Below are 18,184 nucleotides of genomic sequence, written 5' to 3'. Positions count from 1 at the left end.
ACACAGACACACACACACACACTTCGCTACCCTCGGGTTCTGCCGAAGCGAAAGGCGCTCGGTGTTGTCGTTGTCACCTCATCTCGGTGCCAAACAGCGCGGCATGAGGTGCTGCGGCTTGTAACGGGCTGCCCGGGAACGGGGTTTTATGGTGCCGATAGCGCCCAGCACGGGGGTGAGGTGATATGGGGCGCCGTGGGGAAGAAAGGGAGATGTTGGGGTGGGAGTCAGTGTAGGAGGTGTGTGGGGAGAAGTGGGGGCACAGCAGGGCAGGGAGCACCCTGGGTGCACCCGGTGCCTCCATGCACAGCCCAGCTGAGCTGGGTGATACACCTGGAGGAAGGCGAGGAGATGCTGCCAGCCCCTGGGCACAGCGGGCTGGGGGCCACCAAGGGGTTTGGGGGGGGGGATCAGCAGCCCCATAGTGGCTGTAGACAGGGTCACAGAACCTCTTGTGCCACCCCCCGTGCTGCTGCTGCAGCAAGAACCCCACTGTCAGACCCATCTCTAACCCTGTTAGCCCACCAAGCATGGCCACCAGCCCTCAGGACAGCATGTGGTGGGTGCAGGTTTCTATTCCCCCAAAAAGCTGGGAAGTGAGCTTATAACAGGCCAGGCTGCGTGTCAGCACCAAGCTGCGTGCAGTGCCCAGGGGGATTCACATTCCCCACCGGCCCCGTTAGCCTAACAGCAAGTGGCAGAGCCGCCCTGGCCCGGTGACAGCCTGACCTACTTCGGGGAAGTGCCACAGCCCTCAGGCCAGCACCACAGACGGGGTGCTGTCACCTCCCCACCCGAAGGTGCCGGCCTCACGCCAGCCTCTGCCATCATCTCCTTAGGCATCGTGGCTCCTTAACCACAGCCTTTGCCATCAAGAAACCCAATCAGAAGAGAGGTGACGCTTTAAAAAAAAATGATGAAAGCTTTTAAGTTTATTTGCTCTAATTACCCAGCTGACAGCTCGGGAGGATGAGGAAGTCATCGGGGTATTACTGCCACAAAATAGGCGTAATTGAATCATTCCAGACAATAAACCAGAGGTGCAGGTCACGGATTGCTTCCGCTGCACCAGCCCCCCAACACCCCGAGCTGCCGCAAAGACGCTGATAAGAGGAGATAGCACCCTAATAATGGCCTGAAGTGGCTAATGGAAACACGTCTCAGTGTTGGAAGCCAAGTGTAGGAAAAGTGACTGCGGCACCACTCCCATTTGGGGTGAGCAGCCAGTGCTTTGCTTTCCAGGCAGCAGGCACCCAGCCACCACCCTGCCTCGGTCCCCACGCACCAGGGCTCACCCACACCACGCTGGGACAGACAGGGCTACGTTCACACAAGTCCAGTTTAAGACATTTTATTCCTCTGCATGTTACACGTAGTGTTTAAGAAAATACAGGATCCCTTCTGACATTCATACATTTTTACAGGGGAAAAATAGGTTTCTCTATGAGGGCGGTTATTAAGCTTTGGGCATTCCCAGGCTGACTCGAGGGGGTCCTCACCCCTCTGTTCCTGAGCATCGCTGCCCCTGTGCCCAGAGCCCAGGCCTGCAGAGCAGAGCTCAGGTGTCGTCTCCTCAAGCTGTAAAACACAATGCCCAGTACTTCCAGTTCCAAATGCCAATAGCTCCTACCAGGATACTGCAAAGGAACAGCTGGGGACAGGGAGTGACCAGACTGCGGACACGAATATTGAAGAGACCCACGTTAGTGTGTGTGTGACCATCTGTAACAGGGAAAGAGGTTAATCCCGTTTGCTAGAAACATAGAGGAAATATAAATAAGGGTTCCCCACACTCGTGCATAGTCACAAACAGCTACTGGACACCAGGCTCACGCTGCCTCTGAGCGCTGCCGCATGGAGAGGAAGGGCAGCGAGGCAGAGCTGCTACGAAGCTCAAGGCAAGAAAATCCACAGGCTTTACGAAGAGAGTGCCCCTGCCCACACGCAGCCCCTCTGCCCGGGGCAGTGATGCCAGAGAGGCAGCAAGCAGCAGCTTCTGCTTGGCAGGACGTGTCTTTGCACTGTGTCCACGCCAAAGGCTTCCTAAGAGCAGCGTCGCCCCGGCGGCCGTGAGTTGTAGGCTGCCACAGTGGGCAAGAAATTCAGATTTAAACATCACTAGAGAAAGCAGGTTGAAAAAAAAGCAGCTGCTGCGATAAGACCTCTATGACCCTACGTGGACTGCTACCCCGAGTCGAAGCTGAGGGCCGGGAGGGAGGGGAAGGCTCACTAGACAAGGCGTTCGACAGCGAGCAGGCTGCCTCCCGTGGCAGGGCTGCAGCACATTGGCACTAGCAGCAGCGAACAAAACAGATGTTACGAAAGCTTCTTCCAAGCACCAGCGGACTCCACTTGGACACTGCAGGGAGATGCACATGGAAAAGAAGTGATACTCGAAGGCAAGGGCCTTTCGCTTCGGGACTGGCCACCCTGGCTAAGTCCCTCTCGAGCTCTCTGCCCCTCGTGCCCGTTAAACGCCTCCTGCCCGAGTGCTGGAGGCAAACCACGTGCCAGCGCCCACCCCGCTCTGCCCAGCGCCAAGCTCCCGGAGCTCCAGGCCCCGGGGCACCCCATGCCCTCCCCTCTCTGCCGCTGGCGTTTCTGAAGGGCCGGTGAACACTGTCCGAACCTAGGCCTCGCACGGAGGAATATAAGGTATGAGCTGTACTGGAAGGAAACGGGGAGAAAGTGTCAACAAGAGACGTCTTTGATCCGAGCGGTTCGAACTCCAGTCCGAGCCGAGGGGCAGTTAGCTGGTACCAGGGGAGATTTCTGGGAACTCCTTGTAAATCTCCAAGATGATCAGTTTGTCCATCTGGCACTGCTGCCCCTCCTCCTCCTCCCCTAGGATGCGCTGCAAGATGCCCTGCAGGTCAGAGAGGCGGTGCTGGTGCTGCAGATACGGCGTGGAGCGGATGATGGCGTGCATCAGAGACAGATACTCCATCCTCAGCTGCCAAGTGGGAGGGGAGAAAAAAAACAGAGAGCACAATGAAAGATTCAAAGTGAGATAAACAAGCGTGCCAGCCTCCATTACAGCATGAGCACAGGAACAGCTGCTGCTGCATGACCAGCCAGAGAGCAACTCCAAAAGGCACCTGCTTTGCTTAAGGCCTCGTTAGGAGCTACGGAAAACTGCACTTTTCCCACAGCACCCTAATACTGCTCTTGACTCACTCAGACACAGACATGTCCCGTCTCTTCTACTAACAAAATCCAAGAGATCCCTCCTACTTCTACTACTTACAGAGGGGCCCAAAGGTTGCTGGACAGAAGGGCGCTGACCACCAGAAGCCTGGCAGATGTTTCTTCTAATACACCTTTCTACAGCTGTGTGCCAGGCAGGATAAGTCCCCCCTCCTCCTCCTCAGACCCCAAGACAGATTTGGGAACCCAGAAATGTTGTGCCCACCCCAGGACTCCACTCCTGCCTGCAACCAGCAGACCTCACAGAGAGAGCAAGGAGAAACACTATTGCTTTGGGACTGTGCTCCCTTCCTCAAAGCCTGTGAGCACCTTGTCTCCAGGGGAGAGATCAGCGATCTGCCGCACCAGGATGTCTATCAGGACCATCATGTCCGTGTGGTAGAAGATGCTGGCTGTATCCTTGCTGGCAAAGATGTCCTGCAGAAACTTCAGCACTGAGTGTGGTGGCTGAGGCTGATGCTTGAAGATACAAACTGGATCATCTGGAGGTGGCAGAGAGACCGCGTTAAGGCACGCACTCCTCCCACCTCCACCTTCCCCAGGATTTGGAGGAGGCTGCCCCTGACCTCTGTGAGCTAGCTTTTGTGCCGGCAGACCTTGGTGCCTCACACAAAGCTGGGTAATCAGGATGGCAGCTCTGCAGGGCACCGAGCAGAGTCCAAATTCATTAGCATTAGCATTAATCACTGTTTATGTTTCACCTAACATCCCAGGTGAAAGCTCATTAGTGCACCACCTCCTCCCAGTGCTTCCCCTCCTCGCTCAACAGCCACCACTCATTTTCTCCCTGGTTTATTAAGTCTGGTCGAATGACCCCTCTGAAAAGCCCACCAGAGCCTGTGTCAGAGACAAGCTTTCACCATGGAGACGAGGCTAGCACCATCCTGGAAGCACGAACAGGAACACCTCCAAGTTTAAATTAGCCATCGTGACCTGTTTTCTACCAAAACACGTCCCTGCAGACCCCAAGAGAGGCTCCAGCAGAAGGAGGGCACAAGAGAAGCATCTTCATTAGGTTTTTGCCCCCCTCTTTCTTCCCCCAGCCCCTCACAGTAAGGTGATCCCTGTAGGGAATCTGGCATGGAAAAGGCTAAACAAAGGCTTTGGGATGAGGCCAGACAGAGGAGCACGGAGATGCAGGCTGTCCTCACGCTGATACAGCGTGGAGACTGATTTGCAACCCCAAAGAGAACTAAAGCCTGAGTAAGATGAGCTGCAAGCATCACAGGATGAGTTATTTACCAGCGAATCAACAAAACGAATCTCAGGCAGCAAAGCCCCGGTGATCCAGGAGGTATTAGAAAGCACAATAGTGGCACGCAGCACAGGCAGAAATACCTGGCACTGCTCTGCCTGCAGCGACCTCCAGCTTTCTAGCAATCTGCCGTGCAAAAGGCTCTGCACATACAGTGGCTTTCACTCCACGCCTGGAGCAGGCACGGAGCTAACCCTCCGCTGGCAATTTTGAGCTGGGAAGTTTCGCTCTAAACGGGCTGCTGGAAAGCAAGATCTCCCTCTGGATCTGTCCCCCCAGGCAGCTGATTGCCAGCACACGCTGCGGGTTGTGTGCCAGCGCTGACGGAGCCCCGTCTGTCCGAGGACAGCAGTGGCCCAGCACCAGCTTTCCTCCCGACAAGAGCTTGCCTAGGGGCAGCTGCACTGCGAGAGGGGGCTGGTCTGACACAGGAACACCAGTTTGTGTGGAAAAGCTGCCCCAGAGGCCTCTCCTCCCTTCCCTGCTGCAGTCAGCATCGCTTCATTCTTTACGCAGCTCCGTCCTCAGCCGGCCACCCTCACAAACCCACCGGGAAGCACCGCTCCCTGCCCGAGCCTCCAGCTCCCCAGCTCCCTGCATGCCACATCCCAGCCCTTCAGGAGCACCGGGCTCCTCTCCCTGAGTCACCATTAGCTCTGCACCCCGCACCGGCCCCATAATAACACCACAAACTCACCTCCCCTGTTCAGCAGCAGCAGCAGCTTCTCCGTGAACGTCTTGACATTCGAGTGCTTGCTGATGGTAGTCATGATCACACTGTGTTCTGGAACTAGGGAAGAAACCCCGTTCAGCACAATGCCTTTGTTTGCCGAGACCCCAGTAACACCACCAGCAACAGAAAGCAGCAGAGGGCTCCTACTTCACATCGCTGCTCTGGGGAGCTACGGGGAACCAGCCTGAACCGAAAAGTTTCAGCCTCCCAGAATGAGCAAGCAGGGAGAGGGACTGATAGGAGAGGTGAAACAAGTCTGGAAGCAATGCATTAGATAATGAGGTCTTTGTGTGTGTATCAGATTCACATGTGGGCTTCAGTCCAGCAAGCCAAAATACCTTGCAGAGGCTTTATACTGTGGAACATGGCCTCTGCTCACAGCCCTCTGAAGCCAAGGGCTCCTCTCTCCAGCACCTTCACACTCTGTATCAGCAGCACCCCGCTGGAATTTATTGCCTTGCACAGTCTCACAAGAAGTGATGGCCAGCTCCTAGAATCATGCCAGAAGGGAAAAGTACTTCCCAACGCTCAGCACTGGGCTGTGCCACAGGAAGGGTTGAAGAGTTCCTCCAGGAGATGTCCCCATCCTGCTTTGGGGGCGACTTCTCGTAGCTAAAATACACTCACCCCAGCAGACCTCACACACGAGTGTGCACACTGAGAAGCATCCAAACAGCACAGCGTGGCTACTCCTGTGTCAGGATGGGCGACCCTATAATATTTCATGGGCTGCGAAGGGCTTTAGAATCCTTCACATTGAAAGGCATCAATATAATTCATTTTAGAAAGCTTTTTTTTTTTTTAAACTAACTCTGCACAACTGAAATACAAGACAGATGAACCTCACAGACATAGGAATAAAAAATTCCATCCACTTATTAGCAACCTGAAAATCATTTAACGTGTCCTTAGCATCAGAGAACAAGTCACCGCTCTCGGCTACACCCCAAGTGGGCAGTAATCCCCCAGAAACACACTGCCTGTCATGCATTATTGCCTAATTACTGCAGTCAGGAAGTATATGGGTAGCTGAGAGAAGGTGTAATGAATGAGAGCAGCAGACACTGTGCTTAATCAGTCTCCGTGCAATCAACTTTCACATGAAATTAGAAACTTTCACCCAAATATTAATGAAGCACAACTCAAGATAACAGGTAAATTACTGGACATGTCCTTGTTCCTTTATCCTCCCTTCTCTCCACAAAGCCAAGGATAAAGGCATGAAGCTGACCAAGAGGAAATAATTACACAGGTTTTACACACTCAGGGTGAACAAGTGGCCTCTCTTACCAGGGCATGGCACTACCCCAGCCTTCCATCACCAGGCTCTGAAGCTCACAAACACCCCTGGCAGGGAGAGGGCAAATGCCCTTCTCTGGGGACCAGAGGTTTTGTCTGTTAAGGAGCTCAGCAGGGAAGGGAGGATTGAGAATGAGGGGAGCCAGGAGAGCGTGCAGCTCAGGCTGAGGTTGAAGAGCCTGGCCCCAGTGCATGAGCACTGAATGAAGTGCAAGAGATGCAGCGAGGTGAGCAGGTCTGTAAAGACCTACAAAAAGCAGACTACTTTCTTTTTGGACTGATTGCAAGAAATGCCCATTGAAGCATCTTTTCTTCCAAATTAACTGTGCCTGAGTTAGCCACACGCATGCTCTGCAAGTGCAGGCCAGCAATTGCTTTGATCCAGCCAGCTTGCAAGTACGGAGAGAAATCCACTGGGCTTCAGAGGGTCAGCTGGCTGGACATGGGCTCTCAGGCTGTTCTTTCCTATGGGGTTTTGAACAATATTTAACAAGGCAAAAGCCTTGGGAGAAACAGTGTACTGCCAGAGGCTGTGGGAGCTGCACAGGTTATCACAGCACCTTCAAGTCCCAGGGAAATTCTGCATCCCCATTCTTCATCCCCTTGCTGCTCCAGACCACTGAAATGCTGCCAAGGCAGAACAGCACCAAACCAACCTGGAATGTGGAGGTTGAAGGCCAGAAGGACGTTGACAAACAAGTCAGGCAGCTGGTCAGTGGTGTCTGAGGGCAGCCCGTCCTCGATCACGTCCAGCAAGAACTGCACAAACTGAGAGTTGAGATGTTCTGCACAAGGAGAAAGATGGGCATTTACAGCACCGTGAAAATACACCAAGCAACAAGGGACCATGGAAACCACTTCCCCGTGCTTTTAAGCTTAAAACCATTAGTGGAGTGCCAGTGTCAGCCACCAGGGAATTAACAAATGTCTTTGTGCAAGAGACAAATGACTCAGAGAACTACCCACAGTCCAGACAAATGCTGAATGTTGGTCTCCCACTGGCAATTTTGGGGAGTAAATAAAAAGCCAAATTCTGCTTTAGCTGTTGTGCCAGCATCACTGCTACCAATGAAGGCTTTGGATAGGAAGAGATTTGTATTCTTGACCACTGGTCTAATCCTTCTGTTTAAAAAAGAATAATCATCCAGATCATTAGTAATAACCCATTTTTCAATTTAGCTATTAAGAAAGCTCAGGAGCTCATGCAAATAAGTCCACCTGCTGGAAATAATTGCCAGGGTTACATGAGGAGAGAAAAGCAGGAGATGTGGAGACTCACTCCTCAGTCCCTGCTGCACCGGCTTAAATCTTGTACGTGTTTATTGGGGTGTTAAGGTGAAGCTGCTGAGGAGATGATTATGAAAATCTCTACAGTGTTTCCATAGGAAAACTGAGCCCAGGGCTTCCCAAGTATTGGGAAAACAACACTTTTTTGTGAAAAGAACACCTTTTTGAAAGAAACAGGCAGAGAGTGCTTGTAGCTGAAGGTTGGAATGAAAGGACAATGGATTAAACAGATCTGGAACATTTGCACTTCCCTATTGATTGCAATACTCTCAATCATCTCTGCTCTCACTAAGAGCTCGAAATTCGCAGGGCTGCACCACAGTGCTACAAGGGAGAGCAGGGAGAGGCCACGTTATGCAGCTGATGGATTTAGTGGGCGTTCGTGGAACAATCTGGACTCAGCCTCATCAGCAGACAGAACGTCTCAGACAAATGAGGTGCATGTTGTCGTGAAGGACAGCAGTAATAAAAAATATTTGGGTAAGTATGGCTAAGTATGCCGCTCAGCCGTAGTGATGAGCCAAGCTGCATCTTCTGCAGCATGGCATCAGCTGCTCCAACCCTGATTTGTGCTGTTCTTTCTGAAAATCTGTCATCTCAGCTCAGTGCTTGCAGCAGGCAGGCTCTAGTGGTGAAGAGCAGACCCCATTCTTGCCTTGCTGATGCTGAGCTCTCCCCTGGCCGTCCCCTAGCTTTGGCCACCAGAAAAGCTCCTTCCCCCGTGCCTGCTGATGTGCCCTAAACGTCCCAGCATCAGCTCTGCCATCCTACCCAGCCACGAGCACGTGCTGCTCTTACCGTAGTGATGATACGGAAGGGGCTCCCCCATGGAGAATATCATTGCCAGCACCAGGGCAGAGTAGCACATCTTCTGATGGTCTGCAAGACAAACCCAGAGGCCCTGCCATTAATTCTTCTGCGGGTGTAACACGCTACTCCCCAGCTGCAGAGGGACAGTCACACATTTTATAGACATTTATCACTGATTAGACCGCTCTTTGCTCCCGTGTTTATTGAACTATAAAGGTGTTTTCCCCTTGTTTAAGCTCATGCCTTCTGTGCCATGAATTTCTAAATCAATTTAAAAATAATCACAACAAAAATTCTCAATTTTTTTTTTTCCCCCCTCCACTTACGAGGATCTGGGCAAACTCGATCTGAATAATTAAAAACCTCCCCTGCACAGTCCCAGGACGCGTTCCGTAGTTATGCAATTACTGAACCCAAAAAAGCATCCATCTGGCCACCTCGAAACACCGCCTGTTCCAAGCAGCACCACCCCCGGACCGCTGTGCTGCTCGTTACCATCTCTGCACTGCTCCTGTGCTACCTCAGCTCTGCCTGGAGGTATGAGAGGTCTCTGGGGAGCCCAGATCCCCCCTCACGACTCCGGCTGTGCATCTGCCCGCTGCCCAGGCCACACGCATCTCCAGCGCTAGCGCGTCCTGCAGCCTGCTGGTCCAACACAATTTTTTGCTGGCAGCAGCTATATGTAAATACCCCACAGAACCACAGCCGGTGCCTTCCCGGAATTTTAATTAACCGATACACCTCAGTAGATATTTGCAGGAGGGGAAAAAAAGTCACAGAACACGATCTGTGTTAAAACAAAAGGCAGCCTCCATCCATTTCAGCGAGTCTGAAGATGATAGGAAAAGTTGTATTATTTTTATAAAGCAGGTTACTAGACCTAGCTGAACTTTATTTAGCCAGTACATCTGCCCAAATAGCCTACAGGCAGTTGTTACAAGAAAAGCATGTGTTTTGTTATTAAAAGACCAAAAGAGTACTTCTTATCAAACCAGAAAACAAAGTCCTTTCGATGTTTGATCCTTCCCTGCAAGACATACTGGTTCCAGTTCCCCCACCCACCCATTAAGACATAGCACTGCTCTGTGCACAGATCAATCCAGACTCACTGTTAGTACACGGGGAAAAATGAATCCTATCTGCCTGATAATCCTGAGAAGTCATCTCAATAAGCAGAGTTGCTATAAATACAGAATGCGCAGACTTTGCTGAAGCTCTACAAGATGCTCGAGGTTTCAAACAGCAAATACTTCAGTAAGAACGTATCATTTGGGGCTTTATGCATTAATGAGATTAAGAGTTTGTATGAGAGCAGTCTGGAACTGGGAACTGCTGTTTATTCCTGCTAAATGGAGAGGGAGGACATTCAATAAGTTAACTATATTTCATGCTTACATAAGGACCTCCCAGCTATAAAGTGTCAGTGGTGCCAAAGCTCACTGCAGTAGGAAAAGAATCTAACAAGGGTAGCAGGAACCTGCACAGTTAGAGCTGACGGGTAAAAGCTGCTCCTAGGCATAACCAACCAGCTCCCACGGGCATGTTCCCACATTTGGGAATGACTTTTTCCTAATTTTTCACTACGTGGTCTCTTCACTCCTTCCTCCGAGACATTTGGAGCTGGTACCAGAGGCGGGATGCTGCAGCAGATACAGGGACCTGCTGCTCTCATGTTCTTAATAAGTTTTTCACAATCAAAACATTTTCTCATCACATCAGGACCAATAAAACGATGATCTGAGAACTAGAAGCCAGTGATAAACACTCAGTTGTAGATAACATGGAGATTAATTAGACGTGGATGGGGAGGGTGGTTTCACATGTCCTTGGCCCATCTGCCATGAACTAATGTCCATTCATCTTGGCTGACAGCAGACTCACTCCTAGGCAGCAAATCTTGTTGGATTTGCCTAAGAATGCTGAACGGAAGGGTGATGACAACAGTCTGAGAGCTGAACTCGGAGCAAAGCTGGATTAACCTGGTGCACTCACTCACCACAGACTCTACAAGTTTTTGGAGTGCTCCTGCTGCGACAAGTCTCATCCAAGGCTGTGCCCTTCAACGTGCTGAAGAACAGAGGCATTGCCAGCCGAAGCACAGCCTTTTTTCCTTCCAGAGCAGCACGCGTGGCTGCAAGCACGTAAATAGCATTAACACAACTCTCCTGAAGCAGAGGGACTCTGCTGACGTCAGGCCGATGAGTGTCACTCAAGTGGCCGTGAAAGGTGGCAGAGATGAGGCTGTTTACTCACCGGCCTGCACTTCCCAAGCCTGCTGAGGTAGTGGCAAGAAAGCTGCTATTATGTGTGACAGGAATTTCTCAGAGGCCTTCAAAGACCTTGGCTTCCTCCTCTAAACACAGCAGCACAAATTCAGGCACTGGGAGCAGACGCAGCTGTCTACGACTCAAATAAAAGGAGCCTGACAGCTGACTTGCACGCACACTGAGCTGCAACAGGGGAGAAAGTCACAAAGACTGAGTGGATTATCCCCGTCTGCTTTCTACGGAATTGTTCTGGCTAATTCTGCCTCACTGTGTCTTATCATAAGCTCTTCTAACACTGATAGATGTGCAGGCCAGGCGCATCAGAGGGAAGTGGCTGTCCAGAAGCAATAAGACCCAAGCATCTGGCAGGAGAACTGGCCAGCAGCCAACACGCCTGCCTCGACCCCAGGGTAAAGCTCCTTCTCATCAAAGGCACCCAGCGTCCCCGCGCAGAGCTTCGGCCTCGGCTGCTCTTCAGTAACAAGCCAGGAGGGATCCCACAGAGCTGCTGCAGCCAGTTTGATGGTCCCGGGTGGCTCAGTGCTGGCACTGATTGCTCCAGCCCCTGCCATCCGCAGAAGGGATTAGCTATTGCACGGTATGTCACGGATCAGCTGCTATTCCCCAGTTCCTAGTACCAAAATGCACTCAAGTCATTCCAGCATTCAAGGTCGTGTGTTCACACGAGGCACTGCTTGCCATTTGGCAGCGGGACACAAAGCAGTAAGCACCAGAATGGCAGGGGGGAACTACTAATGCCCTGAGTCACCTCTGAAGGACAGATACGTCTGGGTCAAGGATGGTTACTTCGCTGCAGCCCTGCCGCGAAGGCCGGGAGGATTGGATGCTGCACAGATGAAATGCTTGCAAGCATTAGCACGAGGAGGGCAGCACAGCCTCAGGACATCACTTTGAAAGGCTCCTGTAACCAAAGAAGAACAGCTTTCAACTGTTTAACTATGTTGCCCACATATTACAGTGAGGAGGGCAAATAGCATCTCACTTGAGACAGTTAAGGAGAGAAGGGACACCACACAGCTGCAGGTTAGAAATCCTGGGGACGCAGCAGAGCCATTTTCCACTTGCTTCCACTGCGATGCTTTTAGGTCCCCAAAGCAGAGCCTCACACACTTGCTAGGAGACTGGCCTGATTCAGCCAGAAATACCATGGGTAGATCAGCAAGGGTGTACAGAAGTCACCTATGCCAGAGCTTGGTGCTCCAGCACAAGCAACAGACAGAGGTAGCTCTGCTACTTGGGATGATGCAGCCCCTGGGAAAATGTTCTGGACAGCTACACCATGACCCAGTGGGACATAAGGGGCTCTGAGACAGCTCAGGATCAGCTGAACAGAGCTGAAGACTGAAGGAGCAGAGCAGAAGACTGAAGGCTGCTTGCATGGCACAGGAGAGGTTCACCTGGAGACGATCTTTACAAGTTAGTGACAGGTGCATAATAAAGTTTATTTTTGGCAGCACGAAATCAGTGGTGTTGTCAGAGAAGCACAGTCAGAGCTCTGTAACCGAGTATTATTTGCTTCTCAGGCAGAAATACCTCCGCCTAGGGAAGAGGCTTCTCACGCATATACTCAGAAAAAACACCAACAGTGTGACAGGTTCACTGCGTATAATTGATACGCTGCGGTAACACAAGGAGAAAGCTTAGCCAACACAGCCGTAATGATCTCAGTCCCTCTCCACGCTAACCCAGCGCGCTTTGTGCAGCCCTCAGCTCAAACAGGATTTTTCAGTCAGTCCCCACACGAGAAATATCTGCACTCCGTCTAAGCAAAGGTGAGCACAAAGCCTTGTGGCTTGGCTTTCACCCCCCACACCCCATTCAGACCCCGGATTAACCCCGTTAGTCCTGTCCACCACAGAGGCTGCTTGGCACAGGCTGTAGCAGCACGCTGGGGACAGGGACAACACGTCCAAGGCAGTCATCTTGGACATTTCCCTGGCTCACATGAGCAGAACCATCAACTTACAGGTTCATCTCCAAATTGCATTTCTCCATTGGCCCCAGAACATACAACAAACCAACAGGGTGCAGGTCGCAATCAGTGCACAGGCAGCAAGACCCCAATATTCAGGTTCTTCTGCTTTGAGCCACACAGTCACTCCACAGCTACTTTAATTGCAGGCCACAATTAAAACAACACATTTTCTATGTCCACTTAAGGGAAAATGTATATACTGCCAGCACTGGTGGCCTACAGACTGACTTCAAAACGAGAAGCTAAGTTGTGATTCCCCAGCATCAGGGATGCATAAGGGGCTGGAGTGTAATGTCATGGCAGTATTACCACACGTTCACCTCACTCTTTAGTTCTTCCTGAGCTCCTGGCTGCTGGGAGATAAAGGATACGGAGCTAAGTAGAAGCTCTGGGGGACAACAGTAGCAAAATCTGGCAACACAGCCACCAGGTCTGCAGGCGTTTCTGGTCAGCATCATGAATCAAACTGGAACAGCTCAAAGCGTGCTTTAAGACCTGCACAAGCAGTGACATGGATCACTAGTGGCATGTTCAAGAGCTAGAGGGCCTTGCACCATTGGACTGAAACATCCTCTCCCATGCATTCTCCACTTACATCTGTAATAACCTGAAAAACTGTAAAAACAGACGCCCTTATCCCCAGAGCACTGGGCATGTAGAGCAGTCAGGCGGTGACAGGCAACTAGTGCTGCTGTAATCCACCCATCTAAAGGAAAGATGTCCCTGGAGACCTGAGTGCAGCAGCTGTGGCTCACCTTGTGTGTGAGTCTGCATGTCACGGGCCAGCTCCATGGGCAGCACGGAGTTGACAAGCGTTGAGATAACTGCAGCATCCAAGTTGCACATGGCTCCAAAGCATTTCAGCAGCAGCAGCCGCAGTGGCACCCTGTGTTCCTGCAAAAAAAAAACAATTTATTAGATCAAATCATGTCCCAGATGAGGGCTTACCCAAAGGTGAGAGACATAACTGGCCAGAAGTTCCTGCTGCTGGGAAAGCTACAGCTCCTCCCAGGGTAACACCGAACCCAACGCTGAGCTCTGGTTCAGATACAGCCGTGCCAGATGAAAGCTAAATGCAGCGAGGCTTGATGTGCTGTAGCTGGGGACTCAGGCAGGATGGGGAAAAGCCTCCAAGCCCCGCAGCATCCTATGACAGCAAGGTCCAGGAAAGAGAGGGGCAAAGCAACGCTGCATAGCCACCGAAGGCAAAACTTCCGTTCTTCCTGTGAATACTGATTTTCTTCCTCACTCCCGAGGCTTCTGCTCACAACCTACTTTCCTAAGCAAAGCCATTTACTAATGCACAGGAGTGCATCAATTAAATGAGGAGCAGTCACAGCCTGTCAGCTTACCCAAGGCATCCTCGGATATCCATTCTCTAGACATTAGAGATGGTGATTCTGTCCCTCAGCGGAGCTAATAAAAGCAGCAAGCTTTCCCCTTCACAGGGCTAGCTTCTGCTTCGGAGTCTGCAGCATCCTCTGCTCTTCCATGCAGCGTGCATGCATAACACGAGATTTGCCAGCACGGGGAAGAGACGTGCTACAACTCCAACAAGTTCACAGAACTGCCCTATCCAGGGGGAACGCGTTTCATACATTCATCAGAGCAACCCTGCTCTTTTGCATCTTCAGGGAAGCCTCAAAAAGAAGAGAGATTCAACGCACGCTGCCACCTTACCATCTGATAATATGCCACAAGGGACAGGACGGATTCAAACTCATTCTTCTTGCACATTTTCTTGCAAACTTCTGGGTCTGCATCTGTCTGGAAGCAGGAATGAACTGGTCAGCACAGTGACACATCAAAGCAGCGAGGCAGCTGCTGCAGAGAGCTCCAGGCAGGGTAGCTGCTCTTGGATTTCAGTAGCCCCAGCTCAACCACCTTACAAAGCAACCAAAGCTAGAACACAAACAGCTCCAAACCCGCCACCCTGGAGATTCTGCATCAAAGCGAATTCTTAAGAAACATCTCTGCTGTACAGTGCGTCTTGGGCTGAAAACATCTAAAAACCCCTTGACCCAAGCAGTACCTGGATGAGCGCATCCTGCAGTTCTGTATGGCAGCTCCAGTGCTGGGCCTGTACTGAGAAGCACCGTACCTCCCCCCACAATAAATTAGGAGGAAATCATTACACAAAGAAGCAGGCCCCGCAGTGAGAAGGTAGCTCATGTTTTGAGCTAAATGACAACAGCATTTACTATGCAAAAAAATAATAATTTATTCTGCTTATGTCAGAACCAGAGAGGAATATGGAACAGGTGCCTCAGCAAAGTCAGTGTTGGCACCTGTAACACAGGTCATGTCACTGCAACAAGTGTCAGCTCCCATACTGTTTTGCTCCCCATATACAGGTGGGTTTATATGGGCTAGAGACAGCACCAGGACAGCATTTCCCCTGCTGTGCACTGCGGGGATGTACCTCTCCCATACACACAAACGTTTTATACATTTATAAATGTTTTATACTTGCTCGCGGAAACAGCTTTGAAGCTCTCTTTCATGAGAACTGAAGAACTTTCATGTCTCTGCATTTACTGGGCAAGCACCCTCCCAGTACTTGCATGAATTAAGGCAGGGAGAAAATAACTTGGTCTACCTGGACACGCTGTATATTTGAGAAATCCCACGTATTTAGAGCCAGTTAAGACACTGGTTTCAAAGACCAGCAGAGCTTTGGAAGCTACAATTTGGTGCAGCCCTATATCACACTTCCACTAAAGACTTAAAGCAGTGAGGGTACAAGCAGACCACAGACGGGAGTGCCCAGGATATGGCACAGACCCCTGATGCCAACTTGCACACACTGGCCACCCGTCCTGGCCACAGAAGGTGTTTTCAATGGACTTACGTGTGCAGTAACACAGCACGCTTCCAGGTTTGCTGTGGGAGGCTTTTTTTTTTGTAGGGGAGGTTTAATATTCTCCTTTTAGAGGCAAATACCATAACCACCATTAATAACAGTTCTACAATTCCTTTCATTAAGTGCTTTGTAAGGTGGAGTGAAAGGCAGTTCAAGAGCGCTGAGGACCCCGCACAGAAGGGGCAAGGCTTCACACGATCTGTAAGAGACGCACAAGAAGCCCACGCTCCCTGAAACAGCAAATCTGGTGGCTACACAAGGACAAAGGAAACCAGAAAAAAAGGAACTTCACCAGCATCCGTCTGCTGTGCTATGCCTACAAAGAGCAATTTGCTCACCAGGATGCGAAGCAGCTCCTCCAGGTAGCAGCAGATGACGTTCTCGTCCTCGTAGAGCGCCCAGCTGCGCTGCTGAGCATCGTCCTTGTGCCTGGCCAGGTCTGCGAAGATCACCTCCAGCCGCTGCTCATCGTGGCAGATCTGTCCCGAGGGCAGCCCTGAGCTCAGATCCTGCAAGAGGACACAGTCAGTGCTCACTGGGGTCCTGGCAGGTAGAGCTGTTGTTCAGGTGATTGTTTCAAGCAATCTTCGTCTCAGGACTGGCAGTTGGCCTCATTGAGTCAAGAACTGGCAGCAAAAAGGCAGTGAATTTCAGACCTGGCCATTATTTCAGCTTTTCTCCTTTTTGGGCTATTTCCCCTCCTTTCCTTGCACAGCTAGCGCAGACAGTGAACCAAATTGGACTCCTGCCCTCAAAAATAGGTGCCAGGACTGGTGCACGGTCACAAAGTCTTTAAAACCAAGCTGTCATCACCCTGCTGGAGCTTTAGCTGGCTTCCAAGGATGCTGAGATATCCAAGAAGCTTCATTTAAACCACTCACACCCTTTTTTTCCTCACTGACCATATTAGCCCATCTCCAAGCCAGTCAAGCCAACGTTCCCAGCTCTTTTCTGGGTGACAGAATGGTAACGTAGCAGACTCACACACACACCACAAACTTCCCACTTCCCTCAGCAGCAGGGCAGCGTGCTCGGAAACAGCAGCAGCCGTCTCCCTGCTCAGGGGGTGAACGCTGCACGAAGGGGAATGCCCACGTACTACAAGACAAACTTAAGGCAAGAAGCCAGCTCAGATGACTTCAGCCCTCCGCGCATTTTTAAGCATTTAAAAGGAGATTCAAGACACTTGGCCACAGTCCTACCACCAGCACCACACAAACCCTGATTCCCCCTTCCCACGGGGCAGCAAAAATTTGCTGCAGCTTCACAAAAGCAGCTCAGTGTGCACCAGGAGCATCAGGCACCCCAACCTCGCTGAGCCCTGGGGTTATTCCCTGCAAAACAAGCAAGACGTTGAATGATGTAAGGGTATCGTAAGAACTACCTGGTTTCCTGAACGCAGAGCAAGATCAGGAACCGGCACAGGGAATGGGGCTGATTACAGATGATGAGCTTAGGCAGCATTAGGAGAGGTAAGAACTAATTTGCAGAAGAACCTAAATTACATACACAAGGGCTTGGCAGCAGTGACAACAAACAGCAGGAGATCAGCAAGGTGGAGGAGAAATGAGCTGAGAAATCCAGACAACAGGGCTAACCAACTCACCGAGACCAAAGCCTGAGCAATTTTGGGATGAAGCTGTCTTGCAGCACGTGGTGACAAGTCATGAGCACTCGGTGTGAAGAGGCCTGCCCTGCTATCAGCCAGGGCACCCCGCTGCCGCGCAGCATCTTCACCCCCCAAACACCCAGAGCGGATTAAATCCTGCCCTGGCACAGCTCCTTGCAGCAGGTCGGGCGCACAGCTGGTGGCAGCGAGCTTTCAGCAGACCTCACGTTACCAGCAGAGTGACTTTGCACAGAAAAACGAGCCTGTGTCCTCCGTCAGGGACAACAAACAGCCACACACCCAAAATAAGAGCAGCAGGCGCCTGCCAAGCAAAGGAGCACGCGCCCCTCCCGTGCGTCGACAGCCCTGCAGCCTTCTTGGGAGACCGGCTCCAAGTTTATTAACTGTAACATTTAATCTGCTTTATTAGCGACAGGATTGTTAGTAATTTGCTCCGTGGTATTTGGGGTGTGAACTAATTAAGACTTTGATTCAATGCCTCAATTATATAATAGGAAAATATTTTTGTTGCGGCTGCTCATTACATAATCTTTGCCAGCAGATAATGAAGGAGCACACACACAGAAGTTTAATTTTAAACATCTCCCTTAATTTTAACAACTCTTTCTTAAACTACCGGGGAGCTGCGGATGGCCAAGCAGCTAACCGGGCAGCCAGCAGCGAGATGGGACAGACAGATTTCAGGAAGGGAACACAGACAAGTCCGTGCTGGGCGGTGTTTGAGCACCGAGCAGGTTTGCTAAGGGCTCACTTGGCTCTGCCACCACCCTCTGCAGGAGGACCTGCAGCACCGCAGCATCGCCTCCTGGCCTCACCTGCCCCAGCTGCCAGAGAGGG

General features: G+C 51.2%; 1 protein-coding gene across 1 annotated transcript in view; it reads right to left on the bottom strand.

The window, feature by feature from the left end:
- Positions 1-1,335: 1,335 nt before the first annotated feature.
- NCKIPSD (NCK interacting protein with SH3 domain) overlaps positions 1,336-18,184 on the bottom strand; it is a 46,966-nt gene continuing 30,117 nt past the window's right edge. The window contains exons 6-13 of the mRNA XM_084292593.1: positions 16,056-16,226; positions 14,535-14,621; positions 13,610-13,748; positions 8,580-8,660; positions 7,151-7,279; positions 5,160-5,252; positions 3,517-3,689; positions 1,336-2,953 (exon numbers count right to left, since the gene is read on the bottom strand). Of these exons, the coding sequence (XP_084148719.1) occupies positions 2,750-2,953; positions 3,517-3,689; positions 5,160-5,252; positions 7,151-7,279; positions 8,580-8,660; positions 13,610-13,748; positions 14,535-14,621; positions 16,056-16,226 (1,077 nt within the window). The 3' untranslated portion in view covers positions 1,336-2,749. The remainder of the gene's footprint in view (positions 2,954-3,516; positions 3,690-5,159; positions 5,253-7,150; positions 7,280-8,579; positions 8,661-13,609; positions 13,749-14,534; positions 14,622-16,055; positions 16,227-18,184) is intronic.

The sequence above is a fragment of the Netta rufina genome, assembly GCF_964035555.1.
Source record: "Netta rufina genome assembly, chromosome: 10".
NCBI lineage: Eukaryota > Metazoa > Chordata > Aves > Anseriformes > Anatidae > Netta > Netta rufina.
This window is presented reverse-complemented; position numbering and strand designations above follow the sequence as displayed.